Source organism: Microplitis mediator, chromosome 1 (genome assembly GCF_029852145.1).
Source record: "Microplitis mediator isolate UGA2020A chromosome 1, iyMicMedi2.1, whole genome shotgun sequence".
NCBI classification, from domain to species: Eukaryota; Metazoa; Arthropoda; class Insecta; order Hymenoptera; family Braconidae; genus Microplitis; species Microplitis mediator.
In genome coordinates this window covers 151,244-174,399 of record NC_079969.1, presented here as the reverse complement: position 1 = coordinate 174,399, position 23,156 = coordinate 151,244, and the positions used below count along the sequence as shown (strand labels likewise).

Here is a 23,156-nt window from a genome sequence, read left to right as displayed (position 1 = left end):
GGACATCCTTGAATAAGCTGCTGTTACTGCTGCTGCTGCTGCTACTACTACTACTATATATTGTATGTACTGTTGTGATAGTAGTAGTAGTAGGTACTGGGTAGTGGTAGTGGTTATCAAAGTGGGAGGAAAATACGAGACGTGAGGGTGCGCAGGGGCTCCGTCACCACCGAGCGACGCAGTGCCGTCGGGACGCTCAACCGGATAGCGTTGAAATAATCGCGAAGTAGAATTGAATGTACACTTTATTAAGCGACATCTTGGTTGGTTGGTTGGTTGGTTAGTCAGTTACTTGCTAACAAAGTTCAGCTGGAAAAATATAACTTGTTCACTAACAGTTCATTAACAAAATTGTTAATTATTATTGTTATCATAAATGTGTGATGGTGTCTAGAATATTGTCCTGTCACAGCAGTACGCATTTAATAAGTTACTGGTGTGATGGGACATTGTCCTGGATCCATTGCCAATCATCTTATCTTCAACAAATCATCATACATACGATATATTGTATACATAGTTTAATGCATAAACAGGAGTGATATATATCTGTATATTAGTAGTGATGGTATATACAAACAAAAATAAGTTAACAATCATAATAATAAATAAAATAAAATAATAATAATTATCAAGTTTTTCTATTGAAAAAAAAAAAAGAAAAAATAAAAAAAATGTTTATTTAACGAGTTGGTTGTAATAAAAGTATGGATGAGAGTAAGTGAGAAAATGAGAGAATGATATATGTTGTATAGAAGAAAAATCCCTTGCGCCACCACCCCAACGGAAAAGTACGACTTTAACCGAGCACGCGCTCCACCCACGTAAATTAAATGGATGGATGGATGGAATAATAGTGATATGAGAGCTAGCAAAAGCAAGGGAAAGCAAAAGAAGGCAAAAGAAAGTAGTATTCTGAGTTGTGAAAAGGGGGTTGCTAATGAGGAATTTTTTTCGTGAGTTGTTACCATCAAGTAGGAGGTATGGTATACTTATATTTCTACCAAAGTCCCATTTTTATTTTTTTATGTTTTGTCAAAATATTTTAACGGTCGATAAAGGTGTAGCAAACAAACTTCCGGTCGATATATGGGTGCGCCGCTCCCTTATTATTATTATTATTACTATTGTTGCTATTATAATTTATTTTATATAATAATAATAATAATAATATTTGCGGACTGTGAGATTTATAAATCAGATGACATATATTATGTATATACTTATTTGTTTTATGTAATTGACTTTGTTAATGAATAAATAAAAAGGAATATATAGCGAAAAATACAAAGTGATGATAAAGTGATTAAATATATTAATGATAAATAAATAGTAAATAAAAAATAAAAAATTGATTAGCCGTGGATAAACGGGCGAGGCTCCTGATGGTTGTTGGAGGATTTAGAAAAGGGGTTGTTTGCTAAAGAGAGAAAGAGAAAGAAAATTTGTCGATGGTGGAGAGGGTCGAGAGGGTGAAGTAACAGCACGGGATAGGAGTGGAAGCAGCAAACCCTTGGTCGTTGGTTGAGGGCACCACCACCAGATGGCTCCATCACATTAACGTGGAAAAAGATTATTTTTCAGTGAAAACAATAATATTATTCATTTTCTTCAAGTGGATTTTATAAATCATGATGCAACACGACATTCATGGAATGAAAACTCTTTTAAGACGTGAGAGACTTATTTCTGTATAGAGAAATACTTTAGATGTAATACATGTCTTATTTAATTGTAGAGTAGTTGAAAGATAAATAAATAAAATAATTAAATTGTGTTGTTAATCATGTAGATTTTTATTTTTATTATTGTTTTGTTTTTCATTTTTTTTTCTTTTTTTTTATTATCAGCACTTTACTTGTAATTAATATTTAAAAAATAGTTTCATCACATTTAAATTAAGGCTCTTTGAAATTATTTGTGTGCCTCTTTTCGTTGACTTGCGGCTCGTTTATACGTAGATCAATATTTATTCTTTATATAGTGTAGATCAGTACATATACTAGATTAATTTATTTATCATGCAAAACAATTGACTTGATAAGTGCTTGAATAAATTAATATATCAAAGTAATCAAATAGTTTCAAAAAAGAAAAAAAAATGGTTAAATCAATTTTTTCATACATTTTTATATTAATTAATATTATCAAAATTTTAAATTAAAATATATTATTTAATTTGCCCGATGTTATTGGTTTTAAATTAAAATTAAAACCCTGAAAATTAGTCGTATCGTCGTAATATGTTACCGTAATGAAATAAGTAGAAAATCTCGTTATAGCCAGACACGAGGTCATTCAACTGCTATTTTTTTTTCTTAACTTTTTTATAAAAAATACTTTAGTGACCTTTTTATCGCTTGAGAGAACGGAAAAGGGAGTTTCAACTGAGCGTAAAGGGGATTATTGTCGCGGAATTGAATTCCAAGTACTTTATTCAATTTCTGGACTTTAACGGAAAATGGAAAAAAGGCTTGAAAGACTATCGGAGAAAAAAAAAAAAAAAAAACAAACGATTGGATTTGAGTTGACGAATTAAAATTAGAGTCTTTAAATTAAAAATGTATTTGTATGTATTTATAATCAATGCCGAGGGTTTATTTAGTATTTATTTGTACATCCATTAAACTATTATTCTCCCTCTATTTTTATCCCGCGGCAACGGTATTGGATCAATACAAGGGGCTCCAATTAATCTACGGGGGTTCCACCCTCATAGACAGATGGCCAACAGAATAATAAAATATACACCATGCCCTGGTAACCCTCATCTCAATGTACAAACTACGCCTACACAATTATCATTATTATATTTTTAATAATATTTTTATTTAATTATCAGCTAAACATAATTTTAAATTATACTGTGGAATATATTTATCTACTGCATAACAGCAATATTGATTTTCTTCTCACCCTTATCATTGAGTAAAGATGAAGTAAAACGGTATATATATGTATACAACTATCAATAGTTGTAATTATAATTACAAACTCTGTAAAGTTTATCAAAACAGTCCATTATCTTGATTATTATCTACACTTCCATTATACTTGTTCTCTCATCTCCTATTTCCCTTAAATAGTTAACGATAACTTTATCGAGTTCCCTAGTTATAAAAAACAATAAATAATTATAATAACATTACTATAGAAAAGACAATGGATTTTAACATTCGATTAAATATAGTGATAATAATAATAATAATAATAATGAGATTTTCTATAAAAGAAAAAATCCCTGACTACAGAATTATACGCCATCTAGTGGTATAACCACGAGCATTTATGATCGATAACAAAGGAAAAGTAGAAGAAAAACGATGAAAAAATATACAAGTGAAATAGAAATCTGTTTTACCACTCGCGATTTATTTTATCTACCGACCGTTAACACCTAAATCAATATCATAGGGAATTGGGAGAGTATGAGCATGAATGTGGATGTAAATGTAGATTTATACGTATATGTATTTGAATTTAACTGCAATTACATGCAATTACTAGAATCGAAGGCATTTGGGAATTCCATAAACATGGAATTTGGTCGTGTACCAGTAAATTCCACGATTTGCGGTTTCCAATAAGTACACGAGGGAATAGTTTGTGATGTAGTTCTATTTATCACATTAATTATATATGACCTTCTATTGATATTATATTATGTTATTAATAACCAGCTACAGATAATATCTAAATATAAATATACCTACTCCTTTTTTAAATTCGTATATTTGTATATTATAATACAACTAAAAATCATTAAACTAATTTTCAATATACAGGTTCTATATATATTAATCAATTGATTATTTCAAATTTTTTATTAATAGATTTTCGATAATAAGTAAAGGTAATTACTTTTAAAAGTAAATAACTAATTAGCTAGGAAATTATTAATTTTTTTTAAATTTACCATTACCTGTAAATTGATATATCCATAATATACTAAACTGTCTCTACATAAATTATTCGGATTTTTTTGTTTGTTTGTTTTTTTTTTTTAATTAAAAATCATGCCAACTGTAATAATTACTGGTTATAATTTTTTTCGCTACTAATTCTTGCCTGAATTATTGTTTCCACTTGGATAGACTCCATTGTCATCATTATTAACAATATAAATAATTATGTCGTATACTGTTCCTTCCTTCTTCAGCCATTTTCAAATGTTTCTTCCGAAATGACAACCTGAAAATCTTATCTCATAACTAATCTCAAAAATATATAAATAACTTTGAGTATTTAATTAATCCAAGATAGTGAATATATATATAGAATTTACATTAAGTACAATAATGTGTACATAGATGTACAGCTTCAAACGGACATTCAACGTTTCGGTGTAGAGACGTTGAATATTAATGTAGACTAGGTAGACTAGGTAGACTAGGTAGACCAGACTGCTCGAGGGTAAATTTTGACGTGAATAATATCAGTGTAGATTGTAGTAATAGTAATAGTAATAGTAATAGTAACAGCAGTGGTAGGAAGCTTTTGTTCTCGAAAATAAAAATATTATGTATTCATGTATACAAAATTTACATTTTTTATTTGTTTATTTCTTAAAGAAATTGTTTTTTTAATTAAATGAATAAGTATAAAATTTATGCAATATCGATTTATATATAAGGGAATGATGGCGTATGCCCAATCAGAAATCTCGGTGGTACGATACTCGCTAACAATAAGTCGAGCCAACGAAGAGCCTGACTTATCGCGACCATCGTTCTCGTTTACAAACAGACTTCGTGTCTACAAATTTTAGTTCATTCAGCCCTCGCCCACAATCTTATTTATCTGTCCCTGTCGGTGACTAACATCCCTCTTAATTCTTATTGTATATATTTATTTTTTATTTTTTATTTTTACATTGTGATGTAAACGTTTCCTAATGCTACAATAAAAAATAAAAGAGTTTAAACACGTATAGTTATTAATATATTTATTATTAATATAGTCTCGTAATTCTCCTGCGCTTATCTACATAATAAATTAAATATTGATGCTCTATCTACAGGTTGTAGATTGTAATATTCAATTATCCCTTTTGAAACTATCAATTAAATTATTTATTATCCAATTATAATTAATGATTGAAAGAAAATATTTATGAAATCTACTGGTTTAATTAAATACATCGACTTATTGTTGTTATTAATGATCATATTAGTATAAATTATTATTCAAAATGTTATCGTGGAAAAGCCAACTAAACTTTCTATTAATAGAACGAAATAATAAACGAGCTACGAAATTTAAAAAATTTCTCATACTGATATTTATTTAAATTTATTACATCCGAATGATAATCTTTTACTTTTTTCTTTTCGTGATTACCTGAGCTATTATACGCGGTTTAGGATTAGATGATTTGACGTTGCTCCACCACGATTGCACCTTTTGCTGCGTGTCCTGCATCCTTGAAAAGAGATTTTTTTTTTCTATACAGGACAACGTACATTTATAATAATAAAAAAAAAGACGTAAAAAATATACATATTTGTATACAACGCAGTAATTGAATAAAAACATATTTATCTGCCGTGGAAAGTTGGTTTTCTGTAAAATCAAGGTTCATAAATTAATGCTTATTGCGATAAACCAATCAAAATCTACCGGACTGATTAATTAAATGATTCATTAATATAAATTAGTCAATTTCATTAATTTAAAACATGTATATGTATATATATATAATATTCTACGGTGCTTTTAAATATACTTCTGCATAGATGCTTTATAGAAAATTTACACTCAACTTCTAAATATATTCTATTAATAATTTCCATATTATTATTATTATTATTATCATCATTGTTCAGTTCATACATGAATGAAACAATCTCGAAAACGTATGAATTCCGATGTATCTACAAATAAATGCTGACCACGTATTCTTATACACTCTACGTGCTCTATTAGAGATTAAGAGACAGTAAAATAAATACAAATAAAAAATAAAAAAATAAAAAAATAACCAGCTACACAATAACAGTTGTTGTATTTGAGGACGAACAAATAAAAAATGAATAGAGGATTTGTAACAACAATAACATAATATATATTGAATTGCACACATTATATAATGAAATTGATCTTTCAAGAGTTTTTTATTTTTAGTCTTTATAAATAATAATAATTGTAATAATAACATACCTATAATGAGTAATATGCTAATAACAAATAAAAAATCAATTACTCTACACGATTAAATTAATAAATAAAAGCTAAACACAAAGATAAACTTTAAATTTAATTACAATATTTTTGAATCAACTTGCAATCTAAAAATCAAACCTACACATTTTTGTATATATATAACAGTGTTTTAATCCGTCGGGAATAACGACTCACAGGAGTAACCGATGGATTACATGATAAATAAACAAAACAAAACAAAATAAAATAATAATAGAATAAAAAAAAAAGAGCAAGATAAAAGTGTCAACAGGGTTTGTAAACATTTGTATAACTAGCCGCAAAATCGCCAACGATTAATTGTTTCGATAAGGTAACACGATATATATATACGTATATGTCACACGTTTAAAAGTTAAGTGTAGATAACAAGCGTTACTAATTATTAACACGATCTTTATTTAATTAATTATAAAGATGCATGTATAGTAATAATAATAATAATATAAAGAAATGAAATTATAAAATGATGTACAACTACTCAACCGGACTCGATTACGGAAATTTACTTAACGTCAAACTGTTTGAATCGAGTTGACTGTGAAATAAGTTTGAGAACCACCTGCCGAGGAGGAAGTGTCTGATCCCATACCTTCCATACCACCCTACTGGTTCCACACTCAACTGTTTCATCCCTCTATATATCTATCTATACTACTGGCTGCAATCCTTTCTATATATACACCATGCTATGCCACCAGACTACACCACACCACACCACAGCACAGCACCCTAACCATACCATCACTTAAATGTATTCAACCTCTTCTTCTTCTTCTTCTTCTTCTTCTTCTACCTCCTTAATATTCTCTACCACATACACCATACAACTGGTGTTACTACTACTATTACATATACAACACACAGACAGACTACAAGTTACCAACCTCTTTCTTTGCTTTACATATTTTTTTATTATTTATAAAATTTCTACAATTCCTCAGAGGTAATACCTAATATCTATTTAATTCACTGAAATTATAATGCTAGTTAAAGAATATAAGAAAAGCAATATTGAATTGATTATTTTTTAGACCGATAATATACATAAATGTAGATAGAATACAATGATAAAACCTGCAGAATACTACCATATAATAATTCTAGCATCGGGTCTAAAAAGCTTTGGCACGTAGCGACGTAGCGAATTGCGATCTGGGCTTCGAGTCGTTCGAGGCATTCTTCTATCCACCAGGCGTGTCATACAAAGTACTCGAGCCCAAGGATATTTACCCAAATTCAATATACCTTTACAATATATCTTTATATTCTATTATTATTATTATAATAATAATTATTATTTATCTATTCATTTCAATCCCAGTAAACAAAACTTATTTTTTTTAATTAAAAAAAAAAAAGAAAAGAAAAAAAATATATTAAAATACTGATTGAAAAATTTTAATTAATTAATAATGAAAAAAGTAAAAATAAAAAATGGTTATTTTTAACATAAAAGTTAAAAATTATAACAACGATATTTATGAATTACGGCCCTGAAAACAGGGGGTTGCAATTCAGGGGGGTGGGTTTACTGTTGTTATGTGGAGCCATCTGTACTAGTTCACGGGAACTTTGTCTTAAAAATGATCCCCCCGGATCAATACTCACCACGAGCAGACGATGGAGCCTGCAGGGAGTGCGAGAACATATCCAGAGGCATTTTTTTTCTCGCTTCCACCCTTTCTTTTCTTGTTATTTTTTTTTTTCTTTTTTCTTTCTTTATAGTTTCTTTTTTTTTTTTCCCATCTTTTTTGCTATCTCCTATTTTCCGTCTGCGTATAACCAAAGCTCCTTCAAAGTTAACAGGAAACTCTCGCCCTTGTATACTAGAAAAATCGATAGGATATTCGCCCTCAAGCCGACGACTATACTAGTTCTCCGTAATGTTTGACTCATTAACTAACTTTGACAGTAGACATTAAAGAATCTATAAATTATTTCCCGATAACTTTAAATTAATTAATAAACTCTAAATAATCCAACCTAACTTGTTAAAATATAATTCTGTTAAAGAATTATTATTATTTTCAAAGAAACCTATTTAAGTTTTTATAAAAAAAAAAAATGAGAAGACCTACAGGGATTAATATGGAGGTCATAGTTTTTTAAGCTTAATTTGCACAAAGACACAATCCCTACTAGAATATGTGTGTATAAGATTTTTTTTTATTTATTATTTTTTTTTTTTTTTCAAGCCTCAGCTTTCACTTGTGGGCTTTCCTCGTGTCGTCTTTCTTGTCCTGCGGCTTCTAATGATATAATTCAATTTTGAGTGTTTCGTGTTTCTCGACTCCCTGTACTGAGTTTATTGTATTATCTTGCTATGCATACTGCGAAACTTATAAACTCTTTGTATACAACTTGACATTATTTTTTTTTTTATTAATTTTTATATTTATAGTCAAATTGATAAATTTCGAGCGAATAAAAAAATTTTTATTCATCGTGGTAATTTTAATTTTTCTCCCAATAATAACATACATAAAAAATACCTATATAAAAGTGGACTCGAGTAGAAAAAACGTCAAGAGAGAAAATATATATATATATATATAATTAAAAAATCACTATACTAGTTTATTTAAAGCTTGATAGGCTAGTAGATCTTAGAAATATTTCAATTTTTTTTTACATACTGATAATAATATACATGTAGGTATTTCGGTTTCAGTTAATAATCAGTTTAAAATTTACTGAGATTATATGACAAGGACTGGAATCGATTTGATGCATCAATATATAACTATGGAAACAAATAAAAAAATAAAAGTATTTTCCACTCTGAGTACTAGTAGATTGTAGCAATAGCACCAGTATAGTAGTAGTAGTAGTAGTAGTACAAGAGTAGAGTATCTCAAATCTATATATGTATATATAATAGAGGGGGTGAAAAGCAGGGACTTGGGAATTCTAGTAAGCGGCTTACAGAGGGTTGCATGTTGCCTAACGTCAGGAGCGTCAATTTTAACTATACGTTGACGTCAAACTCGTCGAGAGAAAAATATCCTATTTTTATAAAATTAAAAATAAAAAAAAAAAAAAAAAAAAAAATTTTTTTACCTATCAACAAGTCTCTTTGAAGCTTTTATTATTTTCTATACATCATATATGTATAAGTATACACTATGTACAACGTTATATATGCATGTATAATAATAATAATAATAATAATAATAATAATAATAATAATAATAAAACTCAAAAAGCTTTTTTAACTACGCCATTACCCCACATTAATATTGATCCGAGAATTGATTTTATTCTACTATACGGACAAAACTTGAAAAAGCTCTGGGGCTTTAAATGTACTAGTATAAGTAAAGAATGAAATAACGAAAAAAGAAAAGAAAAAAAAAATAAGATTGCTGTAGGACAGAAAATGAATCGATAAAATCCGGCACTTACGCATAAGCGCCATACCTCATATATGTTCTCATCTCAGTATATATATAGTTTAGTCTGCATTTGCACATACATATTGTACTTGTTACTATTTTTCTCACGTCATAACGTCTCATGGTGGTAAAAAGAACAAACTACAGAATAATAATCTAATGAAATATATAAACATATCTAATAATTATAAAGAGCATACTAATTTTAACTATTTTTTCTATTTACATCATAAATTTAAAAATAATTAAATAAATTAGATTAATTTTTTACTTATGTATTTAAGTTGTAAAGCTTATATGCTGTAATAAACCAGAACCGGTGATTGATCTTGATAATCGTAACTGTTAAATGCGTTACGAACAGTTGCTGGATGCACAAGAAAACCCAATAAATAAGTAAATAAAAAAATGATTCTCAAATAGAATCTCTCGATAAATTTATTGAAAAACATAAAATTGATAAAAGCAACAAACTGTATTAAAAATTTTTTATTAAGATAAAATAAAAGTATATGAAGATGAAAATAAAGAATGAGAGACATGATATTTAATCAAGTCGTATACTACTGCTTACGATGCTTCTACTAGCAAGATTATTATTTCTTCTTGTTAAACAAAGAGCTTCTTGTTTGAGAAATGATTTAAGCATGCGTAAGTCTATCAATCTGTTTCGTAAACATCATGCTCTATTCTTTAAAGTTGATAAATTATAATATATATATGTATAATATAAAAGTTTAGTAAAATTTAAAAGTAATAACTTTGGAAGAAAGAAAAAAGAAATTTTTTACATTGGTATTTAAATATTTCGATTGATATGGCCTATTTCCTTTTAAATAATGACAAGTCAAACGTATATCACTACCACTACCAGTACCAGTACCAATACCACTCTACCACTCAACCGAACAGAAGCATTATATTAACCAAAGTAAGTCTGTATAAGCTGCTGTCACTACAACAGTAGTAGTAGCATAAGCAGTCAACGAGAACAACGCTATTCTACAACACAGACACAGATACAGACTCAGACACCTGTTAAGAACGTCTCGGGTAATCGAATATTCTTATCTCCGGTGCAATTCAATTCCTACCTCTTATTTTCATCCTCTATTTTAGTGGTTCTCAAATTTTTTTACTTTTATTTAATTCCATACCAAAATGTATTTAATCTATATATCTGCCATTATTAATACAAAGTTTAAAAAAAAAAAAAAGAAAAAAAAAACATGATGAAGATTATATTCGGGTGGATATACCAGGTGTTAGACGTAGTGAAAATGATCCTAACAGCTGGCCGAATGGTCTAAGTACATACTCGTTTGGTACATATACAGAGAGAGAAAGAAAAAAAGAAGAAAAACAACATACGTGTGTATCAGTAAAAAGTAGTTTGTAAAAGGGACAGTACAATACAAACACACACACACAAACTTATGTATGTAATATATATCCTTGTAGATAAAGAAGAAAGAGAGAGAGAGAGTGAAAAATTATTTGAATATAAAAAAAGATAAAAGAGGACGTGATTATAACTCCTTGATCACTTTACCCATTGGCTTTATATTAACAACAAACCAATCCTAACGAGACGAAAAAAGTAATATCACTAAAAGTATAAGAAATTTGCTCTATTCACTCATAATAATATTCTGTATAATATATTTCTTACATAGACGTACCAATGACTAGCTTCAAGTACTTGAATATTTAACGATTTTATATGATATTTATTTGAAAATATAATTAAAAGATTTAAAAATGTGGACAAGCATGTTGGTTTGGATTGTACATAATATACATATTGCTCTCATAGTATACCGTTATGCAATACGAAAGTACAGTACATACTTAAGTTGTTGTAAAAGTCTGTACTCGCCAGAGCTGCTGCGCCCAAGAGACAACGTGATATATAATAGCAATACAGGAAATTCATGATATGAGATCCAATAGTTCCCACAATTCTAAATTAACTACAACTAATACGTCTACCGTTTTTTTTTTTATTTATTTTTTCTTCAATTTTATTGCGGTCAATATATAAGGTCATAAATATCTCTGCTATATAAAGTATTATGATAATCTTTAAGTATATGTATTATTATTAATTAAAAACAATCAAATAACAACAAAATATATGTACACAAATAATTCTCAGTACGTGATTCAAGTGAAAGCAACGAGAAGTCATTACATACATCTTGCTATGTTCTCATCTATTTCTGGAGTACTAGACTATCCAGAGTATAAGTATCTTTGGCTATTCAACTCCTTTACTAACGGTGAAAAAAAAAAGTATCGCACGTGGCAATCAAGATCGATGTGTGCTCGTGCCAAAAAATTAACCTAACGATCTGTAAAACCCTAATTTTTGGGGTTCGACAATAACGAAAAAAAAAAAAAAAAAAAAAAAAAGAGAGAGAGAGAGAGAGATATAAAACTAGTATGAGCAGAACGACCATTTGCAATCATTTGCAGCTGTTCGACCCACCTGGCAGCATTTTTTGTTTGTTAACTACCATACCAATTGATGGGGAAATTTAAAATCTTTGCAACAGAATTATTTTTTATTTTCATCTTGAGTTTTTAAATTTATTAATATAACTGACTTTAATTTAAACAGTATTAACAAGGAAGAAAGATGAAGAAAAAAATAAGATAATAAGTATGTGATCTGGCGGCGGGGGAGAAGAAAAGAAAAAAAATAAAGCGAAGGTAAACGAATGGTAAAGCGGCCTTGGCTCAACTTTCTGAAATCCACGGCCACCGATATATATTTCTTCAGCGGCCTCTGATCTTTAATTTGCTCTCTTTTGACGCTTCAGGGTCCAAAGAACAAAAACGGATGAATTTTATAATATGCGTATGTATACAGAATACCATAAAAATAAAACAGTTGTATTGTAAATGATCTAAAGTAATAATATCCTATATACTCTGTCAATATCGTATTTCAATAGTTTTGTAATAAACATTTACGTTAGTTAGCGAAAATAAAAAAAATTATAACGTGGAACTGAATCAGAGAAAACGAAGGTAGGTGGGAGAGACAAAGGAAAAAAAAAATAAAAAAAATAAAAGTCTTACCGCGCCCAACATGAGAGATCGGTGATCGTTAAAAAGAGCGAGTGGGATAACTGTCAGACCGACCGACCGACCGACCAACCACCATACCACGTGCATCGACCAAGCGTGACGACGATCTTTCTCTCTTTCAGAATTTATTTTTTTTTATTTTTTTCTCTTTTTACTCTTTTTCTTGTGTTGAAAACTAAAAAGACGCGGAAGTCGCAAAAGATAAATAATACAATTGGTTGTGAACCGCGAGAAAATTTTTCCAAGAGGTTTCACATTGCTCCACTTTGTCTTTTAAATTATATCTCCAACAAGTAAGCAATGAATATTGTAGTACTTTATTATATTGTTTTAATTTTTTTTTTTTTTTCCTATTACTTTCACTCTGGAAATTTATTTTAAGTATAAATAATTGATGATGAGAATAGTATAAGAAAAATAATACAGCCGAGTCATGGGATTTTATTTCTCAACAAATCAATTCTTAATATTATTATTAAGAATACTACACATAACAGTAAGTTTAGGTATTGAAACTAATTACTCAGAGACGAGGTGAATGACTCGTAATGTAGTCAAACAGCAAATATATACTATTAGTATAAATACTACACATAAACAAGAACAAGAGGAAAATTTTAAGAGTATATTAATCATATCATTATATTTCTCTCTTACATTATTTTATATACTTAAATAATTATTGATTTTACATGAAATCTAATGAAAATAATAATACTAATATGTACCAACAGCAAACAGAAATTAAATTTAAAATAACTTTAAATAAATTTTGTTACTTTCTGTATACATGTAAACAACAAAATAAAACGTAACACGAAAATTTTTAAATCTCACGCAAATGTCAAATTTGTTACGTACATGAATCGATATAATAAATCCAAAAACTCATTGTTATTTATAGTATTTAATTTCCCCAATCACATATAATATTCTAAGCAATTTATTCTGACTAAACAAAAAATAATAATAATAAAATTTGCTTATTCGAACAATGAACAGTACGTGTCATTGAAAGTCAGCATTTTATTTTAAAGACAATAAGTAGAGCTAAGAAATAACGTGTTTTTTATTCACATACGTAATGACGATATATGTATTAACAATATTAATGGATTTATTTATTAATTAATGTATGTGTAAATTGTAATAAAAGTACTGGTATTGGTAAATAAAACAACTTGTGTTGAGCAAAGTAACAACACTAGCAACTAGTGCAAATGGAGTAAGTTAATTTAACCAAATATAAAAGACAATAGTAGCATAGTGCGTACATTGCTTTCTTTACTTAAAATACGGAGTAAAACAAAACAAAACAAAACAAAACCTATCCCATCCTAACCTAACTTAACCTAACGAGTCTTGCTGAGAGTCCGCCCTTCCATTCTCTTTCTTTTTCGCAAAGCAAAACCACTCTCCTTCTCCAACCAATCTTTTTTATTCTTTTATATGAAAAAGACTCTTACGTTCTATCTCTCTTTCACACACGCATGCACACACACATGTTAGAATGTCAGAACGATCAAGAACGGATATAAATTAAACAAGTTTTAAGTATTATAAAGAATGAAAAAGAGAGAGACGCTAAAGTTGTTACTAAGCAACCAACAAACCGCGTATAAGTAATTAAGTCATCTTTTAATTAATTTAAATAATTTTTGTTATTCTCAGAACCTCATAATCTCAATTTTTTGGTTGTTGTTACTGTTACTGATACAGACCCGATTATAAATACTGCATATTAATATTAATTTGTATAATTATAAAATAAGAAGACTTAACCGATATCATATAATATGAGAACGAGACGAGAGAGTATATGTATATATGTATATATATGTATGTACGGTTGTTTCGTTGCCATGGACACGGACTGTACTGGGGACTATACAACTCGTCCTTTTTTAATCCTTCTCTAATAATTATAATGTATAGTTTTGTTGTTGTTGTTAGAAATAAAATTAGGCATGCATTATTGTATTCGGAAAAATAGTTAATAATCGTGCGAAAAAAATAAATAAAACGAAAATTGAATAGCTTACCCAACAGCCGGAAATGTTGTATAGGGAAACATGTTTCCCTAAAAAGTCAGATCAAAATCAGATGATCGCACGCACAACGCACACAAAAAAAAAAAATTAGAAAAAAAAAATAATAACACTTATGTTAAATGAATATTAATGAAATGAAAAGTAAAACACATATGACACGCACATTAAACAATTAGATATAAGTATATTTATATATTTACAACAATGATAGTAATAATCCAATGTATAATAAATATTTAAGTATCCTTGTATTCCGGGTCATGCACGCAGGTTCAAGGTTACTCACTCAGCTCCACTTCTATAAACATATACATATACATATACATGTATATAGTAAGTATACACACGAAATCGTTTTTAAGAGCAACAACAATTTACAACACGATCTTATTAACAGCAACAACTAGAAAAACAACAACAACAACAATAACAACAATGTAACTAGCGTAATAAATTGATGCTTTCTGTGGCCGGTGGGCCAACACACTACTGCTGATGCACACTGATTATTATATTCTTTCAGTTTCAGCACCACCACCATACCACCACCACCACCACCACCACCACCACCAACAGCAGCAGCAACGATAGCAGGAGGAGAAAGAGAAGGAGGAGAAGGAGGGGTGAGCAACCAACAAACTAAACTGAGTGACAACGCGCATGCGATCCTTGGGCTTCCTTTTCCTTCTTCTTTTTCGCGCAACTAGTTAAAACAAAGGACTAATGTTATTATTAATATATCATAAAATAACTCTAAATAGTTTATTAATTTAATTAATTTATTGCTGTTGTTTAATAATGAAAATTCCAACTAAACAGTAAGTATAATATGGAATAATGTTGCATATGGCATAGCGCGGACATGTACACTGTCCAGTTCTGATATTATCTATATATATGCTTTACTTATATACTGTCATTGCTGATGTCGAGAGTGTCAGAGTGTGTCAGAGTGTGTCAGAGTGTGTCAGAGTGTATCAGAGTGTATCAGAGAGTATGATAATATAAGTGTCTTTGGTCTCGTCCGTCTCGTCGGTCTCGTCTTGTCTCGATTTAGTTAGTATAGTGCGTTTAGTGGTCTTAGGTCTTAGGTCTCTACTCGTGGTTATACTAGTATATCTGTCTAGTATATCTCTATGTAGTGTCTAACTGTCGGTGTGCTCGATCAATTGTATGTGTGTATGGCAGCTGTGACTATTCAGCCCTCAAACTCCATACCAATCCAATATATATACCTATATACAAAGTACGTGTATAGTACTCAACCTGGTGTAACGGGGTCGGGATCAAGAAAGAGAAAAAAAGAAGAGAAAAGATATAATACAATGGTTAAAAAAGAGCTAGGTAGAGAATATTATGTATATGTATATGGATGGGATGTAAAACAAATGAGTAGAATGGAAAGAGTGTGAGGTAGAGGGGAAATTGAGAGCGCGACGTTTAAGAAGGAGATGGACCGATACGACAACGTCAAACGATCAAATGCTGCTAGTATAGGTGGTAGTAGTAGTAGTAGTAGTAGTACGATGGCAGCAGCCAACAAACTGACTACAATATAGAATATACTATTTAGAAGGACGAACAGAGAACGTGAAAAACAAGGATGAGGGCAGACGATGATAAGGAAGTGGAGGAGAAAGAGGAGCATGTGACTCCAGCGACACTAACGATATTTAACTGTACTAATCTGTACCCTTTGGTGCTACCATTCGTCCTTACAGGGATTCTCATTTTATTACTTTTTATATAAAAATATGGTATACCTTTGATTCATTTTATTAATCATTGTTTTGTACGAGAAGAAAAATAAATATTATTATTATTATTATTATTACTTTAATTTATTGAAAAGTACATAATGGTAAATTTAATCCAAGAACTGACAAATTGTAAATAAACTTCCGGGTTTAGAAAAAAAAAAAATAAGCATTCAATAAAACAATTGGGTCAACAAAAGATAACAGCAAATGTCTATATGTATATACAAGTTTATTAGTGCATATTATATTTATTATGTACTATTAATCTATACATCTCTGTGTATATATATATATATATTTATATATATCCTTGAAAAACTCTCTTTACTTGGTACTTTGGTTTTATTTACAGTCATCGTGTCTGTCTTGTCTAGCCCACGTCCTTTTGTGTCCGCACACGTTTATCGTCCGGTTTCGCGAATGAGTAAAGAAACAGAGAAATAACAAGAATAAGAGAAGAAAAAGAGACAGAAAAGTTGTCTGAATGCAGAAAGCCGGTTTGTCGAGTGCATTTAATTTTTTTTTTCATATTTTTTTACCACTAGTCTATAACATATATTATTAGGTATAGAATGTAATATAAAATCTATTATTTTTATTTTAGATTTTTAATATCGAAGAGACAAACGATTTTTACAACATATATTAGATACCGTTTTATTATTTATTTTTTTTTAAACATAAAATTTTCCACGTTGATTGACAAAAGCAAAAAAAAATTGTATGTAACTTAAACCACCCTTGAGAAAAAAGAGACGAGTGTGCGAATAGGATTCTTATGATTACTTTTTTTATTTTTAATGCCCGACATTTGTGGTGCTTCGAGTTACGATGAAACCTGTTTTAACGTAAATATTTTAAATTATAATTTAAACAAAGCCAACAAAAAATGATAAAAATGAAACATATACACAACTAATAATTAAAAAAAAAAAATTTTTAACATACTGTTGCCCCAAGTCAAAAAACAAATTCGGATTCAAGTCTCAAAGTTCTCAATGAGGTTTTTGAGGATCAATTTAGAATTGTAAGATTGACAACGGTTTAGAAAGATATCCTAATAGTTTAGTCCTCAGAGAAGTAGTTATATACGACCCATTTTACCACTTTGAGGATTAAACTGGAATAACATAATCTGAATTAGAGCCTCAAAATACTCAAAACATACAGGAATAATTTTATCCGCATAGGAACCTCAAAAGTCTCATTCGATGTTTTCTCTCCCCTCCCTTTTCTATCTAAAATTTTTAAATGTCCGAACTATAACTTTTCATTCGTTGAGGATTTTGAGGCCTTAGTTATAATTTAAAGTCGATAAATTATTTGCATTTAGACCTCATAGTTCTCATTGAGGATTTTTAGTACTAAAATAGAGTTACTTTTTGGGCGGCAAATAAAACATCAAAGGAATCGAGGCTTTTGAGGGCTAAACTAGAATTTGTTTTTTTACTCGGATGATCATAAACTTAAACTTTGATTTACTCAATAATTATAAATTAATACATATTATGTGTATTAAATAATGTATAGCGTTTTTCTCAGGTTGAACTACATTAAATTAAAAGTATGTTTCGTAACTCGATGTTACACTGCATGATGCACCCTTTATATGTAGTAACGATAGAAAACAATAGAAACACACGCCATAAGCCCACAACCTTACACTTGCTGTATTCTTCTAATCATTCTTTTAATTTCTACGTTATTTTTTTCATTATATCCTTTTAATGCATTCATCATCACGAGGCTATTTTTTAGGTATTTAATTATTCATAGAGAATATAGAACAATAACGATAATAATGTATATATACCTATTGATGATGTTTTTAATATTACGGAAATTGAATCTATAAATTTCGACCAACATAAATCGTCGCTGCGAGTGTAAACTAAATCCTTTTACTACCATTTTTTATTTTTTATATTTTTCGGTTTTTAATAGAGTAAAAAGAATAAAGATTCTATATGAGAATGGGGTGAATCAAGTGGACTAGAGAGAATTTCAGATGAATGTGGAACTAACTGACGGTCGTTAAAACCGCTTTATTTTTTATATTCAATTCTATTTTTACTGTATTAAAAAAAAAGTATTTTGAGCTTTTATTTTTTAAAGCTCATGATAATCTCAATTGGAGGCTTTTTTGTCAGCGACAATGAAAAAGAGATGGAATACTACTAAATGTAACAAGTACATAATAAATTATAATATGTGTAATATAAGTAATGGAAAAAATATAATAATAAATTGAGTATAGTATTGTACTGTATTGTATTGTATTGTATTGTATTGTATAGTCTAACGTAGTGTAGTAGTAAATACTGATTCACGTCAGACATTGGTACCAAGCAGTGCGCCCTGCGTGATGACGGAATGCGTGTCCAAAAGAGATTTAAATCTTATTGAACGACGTTTACGATTTGCTGTTTACCACTTAATGCATGTTTTGCATACTCCCCTTATTCTCTTTTATCTATAATATTCCTTTATCTCATTCTTTTTTACTCCTTCACTTCCTTCACTTCCTTCACCTCCTTATTTTATTTCACTACAGTAATTTATTGGTTTTTACGTCAACAGTAATACAATATATACTTGCACTAAATTTTAATACGTATAATTTTTTAATTATTAAAATATAAAACTGACTGAGAGAATTTATTTTTAAAATTTTTTTCTATAATGCCAGCGTTGAAAATTTGTCGGATTATTGGAAAAATGTTGAGTTTATTTTTTTATTATAAATTTTTTTTTTTCTTCTTTATTTTCTTTTTGCTTTTTACGTTTCAGGAGATAGAGTTAGAGCAAGGAATGTAATCGGCTAGAGAGGTCGACTGACAAGTCACTGGAGTCTTGGAAACAGGACGTTATCAGCCAGGTTTAATCACAGATTATCCATAAACTCTCTCAAGAATAACGTACTAGCTTTTTTTCCCTTGTTTTTCTTAAATAATGTACATTAATGGATATTTTATTTTAATATCGTTGAAAAACAAAAAATATATACATATATACAAGTGATTTTACTATTATTTTATATTAATAGATAAACAGATGCGGATAGTGACAATTAATCATTATTGTTAATTAGTATCGATTTTCGAGGTTAGCATGCATAAAGAGGAAAGGACAAGGGAATAGGGTCCGTTATAGTATCGCTAAAACCACGAACGGATGTTGTTACAGCTCAGCAATGGCGACCAATTGCTTCAGACATATACAAGTATAGGATATATATACTACTACTATTACTACCAGAAACCAGAAAAAGATACATACAACGTCGACGACGACAACGACGACAACGACGATGACGAAGATGATGACATTTCTACCCTTTAGTGTTCTACTAGTAGCAAGTAACAACTTGATTGTGCTCTCTGGTCGTGAGTAAAGTCCACTACCACCGTATTCGTCGTAATCATCCAATGAAGTAGTGTACTATTAACATTAGTTTTCTCATTTTTGTTTTTTTTCTCTTAATTCTCTACCTCCTGGAGTTTATGTAATAACGACCGATGGACTATGTATCGCGTCACTATTAGTAATATTTGTAACCAAACATACAAATACAACGCATGTACTCGGCAAGTGCGATGGCTAATATTACAACAACAATAACAATCATTATAACTATATATGCTACCTAATCATATAGTTTTATATTTAAACTGTTACTATAAATATTAAATATCAATATATAAAGAGGATAAGTAATAGGTATTTAGATCGGAATACTTCAGAGAGTGTTGTACACAACTCTGATGGTTCTGGTACACTAGTTTTATAATAGTTTAAGTATATACAGGGACTGGTGCGTGTCGAAATCTGTTGCTGAAGATTTAAGGTGTTGATAACAATGATAGGCCACGGCGTCTGGCTTTAGATCATTTATTTCTTGTATATACATTTAAACCCTATCTTTTAAGTACCTATAAACTATTTATAACGATTTTTCGTTATAAATAACTCATGTTTTTTAACGGTAAAATAATACCACTAAGTTAATTTAGATTATTATTATTATTATGCCTTAAAGACTGATCCCAGTAGTATTTATAATTAACATCAATATATAAAAACTTAATATATGCAATAAATATTAATAGAGATTTCAGATGGCAATGAAGAGCTCTGGTGATGGTAAGAGTAATATCCCATGCAACCATGCTGGAAAAATCAACAACACGTGCAAACTGCTGGATACTTGGCTAGTTTCGAGATTCGTGCGACCGGATGATAGAATTTAATTCACGCCGGATAATGTAGACCACAGAGAAAGAGTAATTTTAGGGGTTAAAAAAATATAAGTACAACAAGGAAAAAGAAAGAAAAAAAGAGAATGTAAAAAAATAATAACAATAATAAATTAATAAATAATGAAAGTAAAAAGTTATTATAGATAGAAACAATATAATAAGATTATAATTAGATTTATAGAAGGGGTAGGAATATTGTTGGAAATCTGGAATTTTGGATCGCAGAGAATTTAACTCGGGTAATCTTCGGCATTATATTAGTGAATGCCAACTACCATTATCAGAGAACTATTACTATTGCTATTACCATCACCATCACACATATCATACAATTCCTATATTATACAATAACAATAAATAAATAATAAATAAACAAATACGTTTGAATAAGTTGCGACAGTGAATTTTAATTACCTTTATTCTAACATATTTATATTTCATTCAGTTAAAATCATATCACAGTAGATTATGCATTAGTTTTTAATTTAACGTTGTTTAATTATAACGATATAAATAAACTAAAAAATATTTTTAATTAGGCATTAGCTATTATACATATATACTGTATTATTTATAAAAATAAATCTAAAAAAACTGACAAATTACATTAATATTTCTACGACACTCCATCTCTAAATAATATACTAACTAAGTCATCATCATTTCTTGTTAATACTAAAATACTTCCATCATATATACACTAGCGGGCAGTTTATCGCTTCTCTACTCTCAGTGATGATGCGCCTAAATTATCTCAACATTACTGTCACTGTCACCGTCACTGTCACTGCCAAGCTCACTATTTATATTATATATACTATAATAATTTTTATTTTTAATAACTCTCGCTGCTGTTGTAATATTTCTCGTGGTCACGATAGTAGAAAGGATGAGTTTATAATAATAACGTATAGTATTAAAAAGAAAGAAAGAAAAAAAAAAAAAAAGAGTTACAAAGGGCGAGAGTTTCTAGAATTAGTCTGAAAGAAGAAAAGAAACCGTTCATACCCTCTTAGTAAGAGGATGAAGTATAGGAGAATCACATCGCAAGCAGTGCAAAAAAATTCCATAAAAGCGAAAGCTTTAATCAGAAAAACTAAAAAGGACCTATTTTTCATTTGTGAGGAGTAAGCTCTATCAAAAAAGAAACTACATCGCAGGCTTTCTTTTTTTTTTTATTATACAAAAAAGTTGTATATGCATAACACGTAATTTTTTTTATCAGGTCAATTTAATCATAAAATTTATGTAAAAGGAAAAAAAAATTATTAATTTAAAAATTGTTAAAGCTCCATATCTCTTTCATGTTGTCCTACTTTCTCATAAATTTTTTTAACGGAATAATAATAATAATAATCACAAAAATATGAATAAAAACAAAAAAGATTAGGAGTTATGGTGTAAGTTGTGAATGAAAATTTGAAATTGCTCATGAGCTCGGGAATTCCCCGAGAATTCAGATGAAAATAAGAGAAGCTTATCTCTTGGTGCACACTGCTCGTACTGTGGAAAAGCTTTAAGCGTGTATGGAATTTAGAATATTACCGTTGCGATAATAACCCTAAATATTTTTTGTGTGCACTACAGATTTGCTTTAAACTATTCAAATAATTTTTTTTAAATTTCAATTATAATAATCTTTTTTATATCGTTAATATTGTTATTTTATTTAAATAAAATCATTTAGCTATAACGATGTCTATAATTCTGTTATAAATACAACCATTCATTTTATAAATCTATATACTTTATCCAAAGATATATACTCGATGAAAATTTATAAAATAAAGTGCGCCGGCGCTTATATCTGTACATAACTATATAAACTATATGTGTGTACGTTATAAATGTCGATTAAACTCAAGTGCACTCACGTTTGTTTGCTCTTATTAATGTAAAAATAAAAGACATAAATATCTACTATTTTAGAATCTCGATATGACTTGTAAATAAATTTTTTAAATGAGACAATTAATATTCTCTCTCGTGTATCGTTCTCACTGTCATCATTATTGTTCGAATTTTTATTAGAAATCGCATGCCTTTTCATTTTATATAATACTTATTGAATATATATGTATATAAAATAATACTACCATGTAAACACAATTTTAAATAAAAAAAAAAAAAAGTTAAAGTGCCACCTGTTATTTATTGATTCGAGACACGCTATGCTACTTAGTTAATTATTATTTAAATATATTACTTTCGAAGCATTAAAATAGACTCAGACATAGTAAAAACAAAAATGGAACATTAATAAATATCAAAGGCTTAATAATATATAATAATAGGTATGTAAAAATAATTTATCGTTAAATATACAAATTGTATTTAAAAAAGAAAAAAAAAAAAAAAACTTGGATATATATATACAACAAAAAGAGAGGA

General features: G+C 29.1%; 1 protein-coding gene and 1 long non-coding RNA gene across 9 annotated transcripts in view; one reads left to right on the top strand and one right to left on the bottom strand.

Moving 5' to 3' along the window:
- Positions 1-23,156, bottom strand: part of LOC130675054 (RNA-binding protein Musashi homolog 2-like) — a 40,529-nt gene that overhangs the window by 7,332 nt on the left and 10,041 nt on the right. Inside the window, exons 1-2 of one of the 6 annotated variants that reach the window (XM_057480546.1) lie at positions 14,738-15,255; positions 4,069-4,191 (exon numbers count right to left, since the gene is read on the bottom strand). The exons of 1 other annotated variant lie outside the window; for it this stretch is intronic. Coding sequence is in view for 3 of the 5 variants with exons in the window: in XM_057480521.1 (XP_057336504.1) it covers positions 14,738-14,769 (32 nt within the window). In the remaining 2 variants the exon portion in view is untranslated. Of the gene's footprint in view, positions 1-4,068; positions 4,192-5,340; positions 5,423-14,737; positions 15,256-23,156 lie in introns of those variants that run through there. 4 more of the 6 variants (XM_057480521.1, XM_057480528.1, XM_057480536.1 and 1 more) reach the window with 4 other exon arrangements.
- On the top strand, positions 48-23,023 carry LOC130675107 (uncharacterized). Of its 3 annotated transcripts, none has more exons than XR_008991219.1 (3): positions 48-1,674; positions 15,270-15,564; positions 19,297-23,023. It is a non-coding gene; the product is annotated as an uncharacterized LOC130675107 (long non-coding RNA). The 3 variants fall into 3 exon arrangements; XR_008991214.1 differs by lacking the exon at positions 48-1,674 and adding an exon at positions 12,273-12,988; XR_008991221.1 differs by lacking the exon at positions 48-1,674 and adding an exon at positions 13,661-13,920.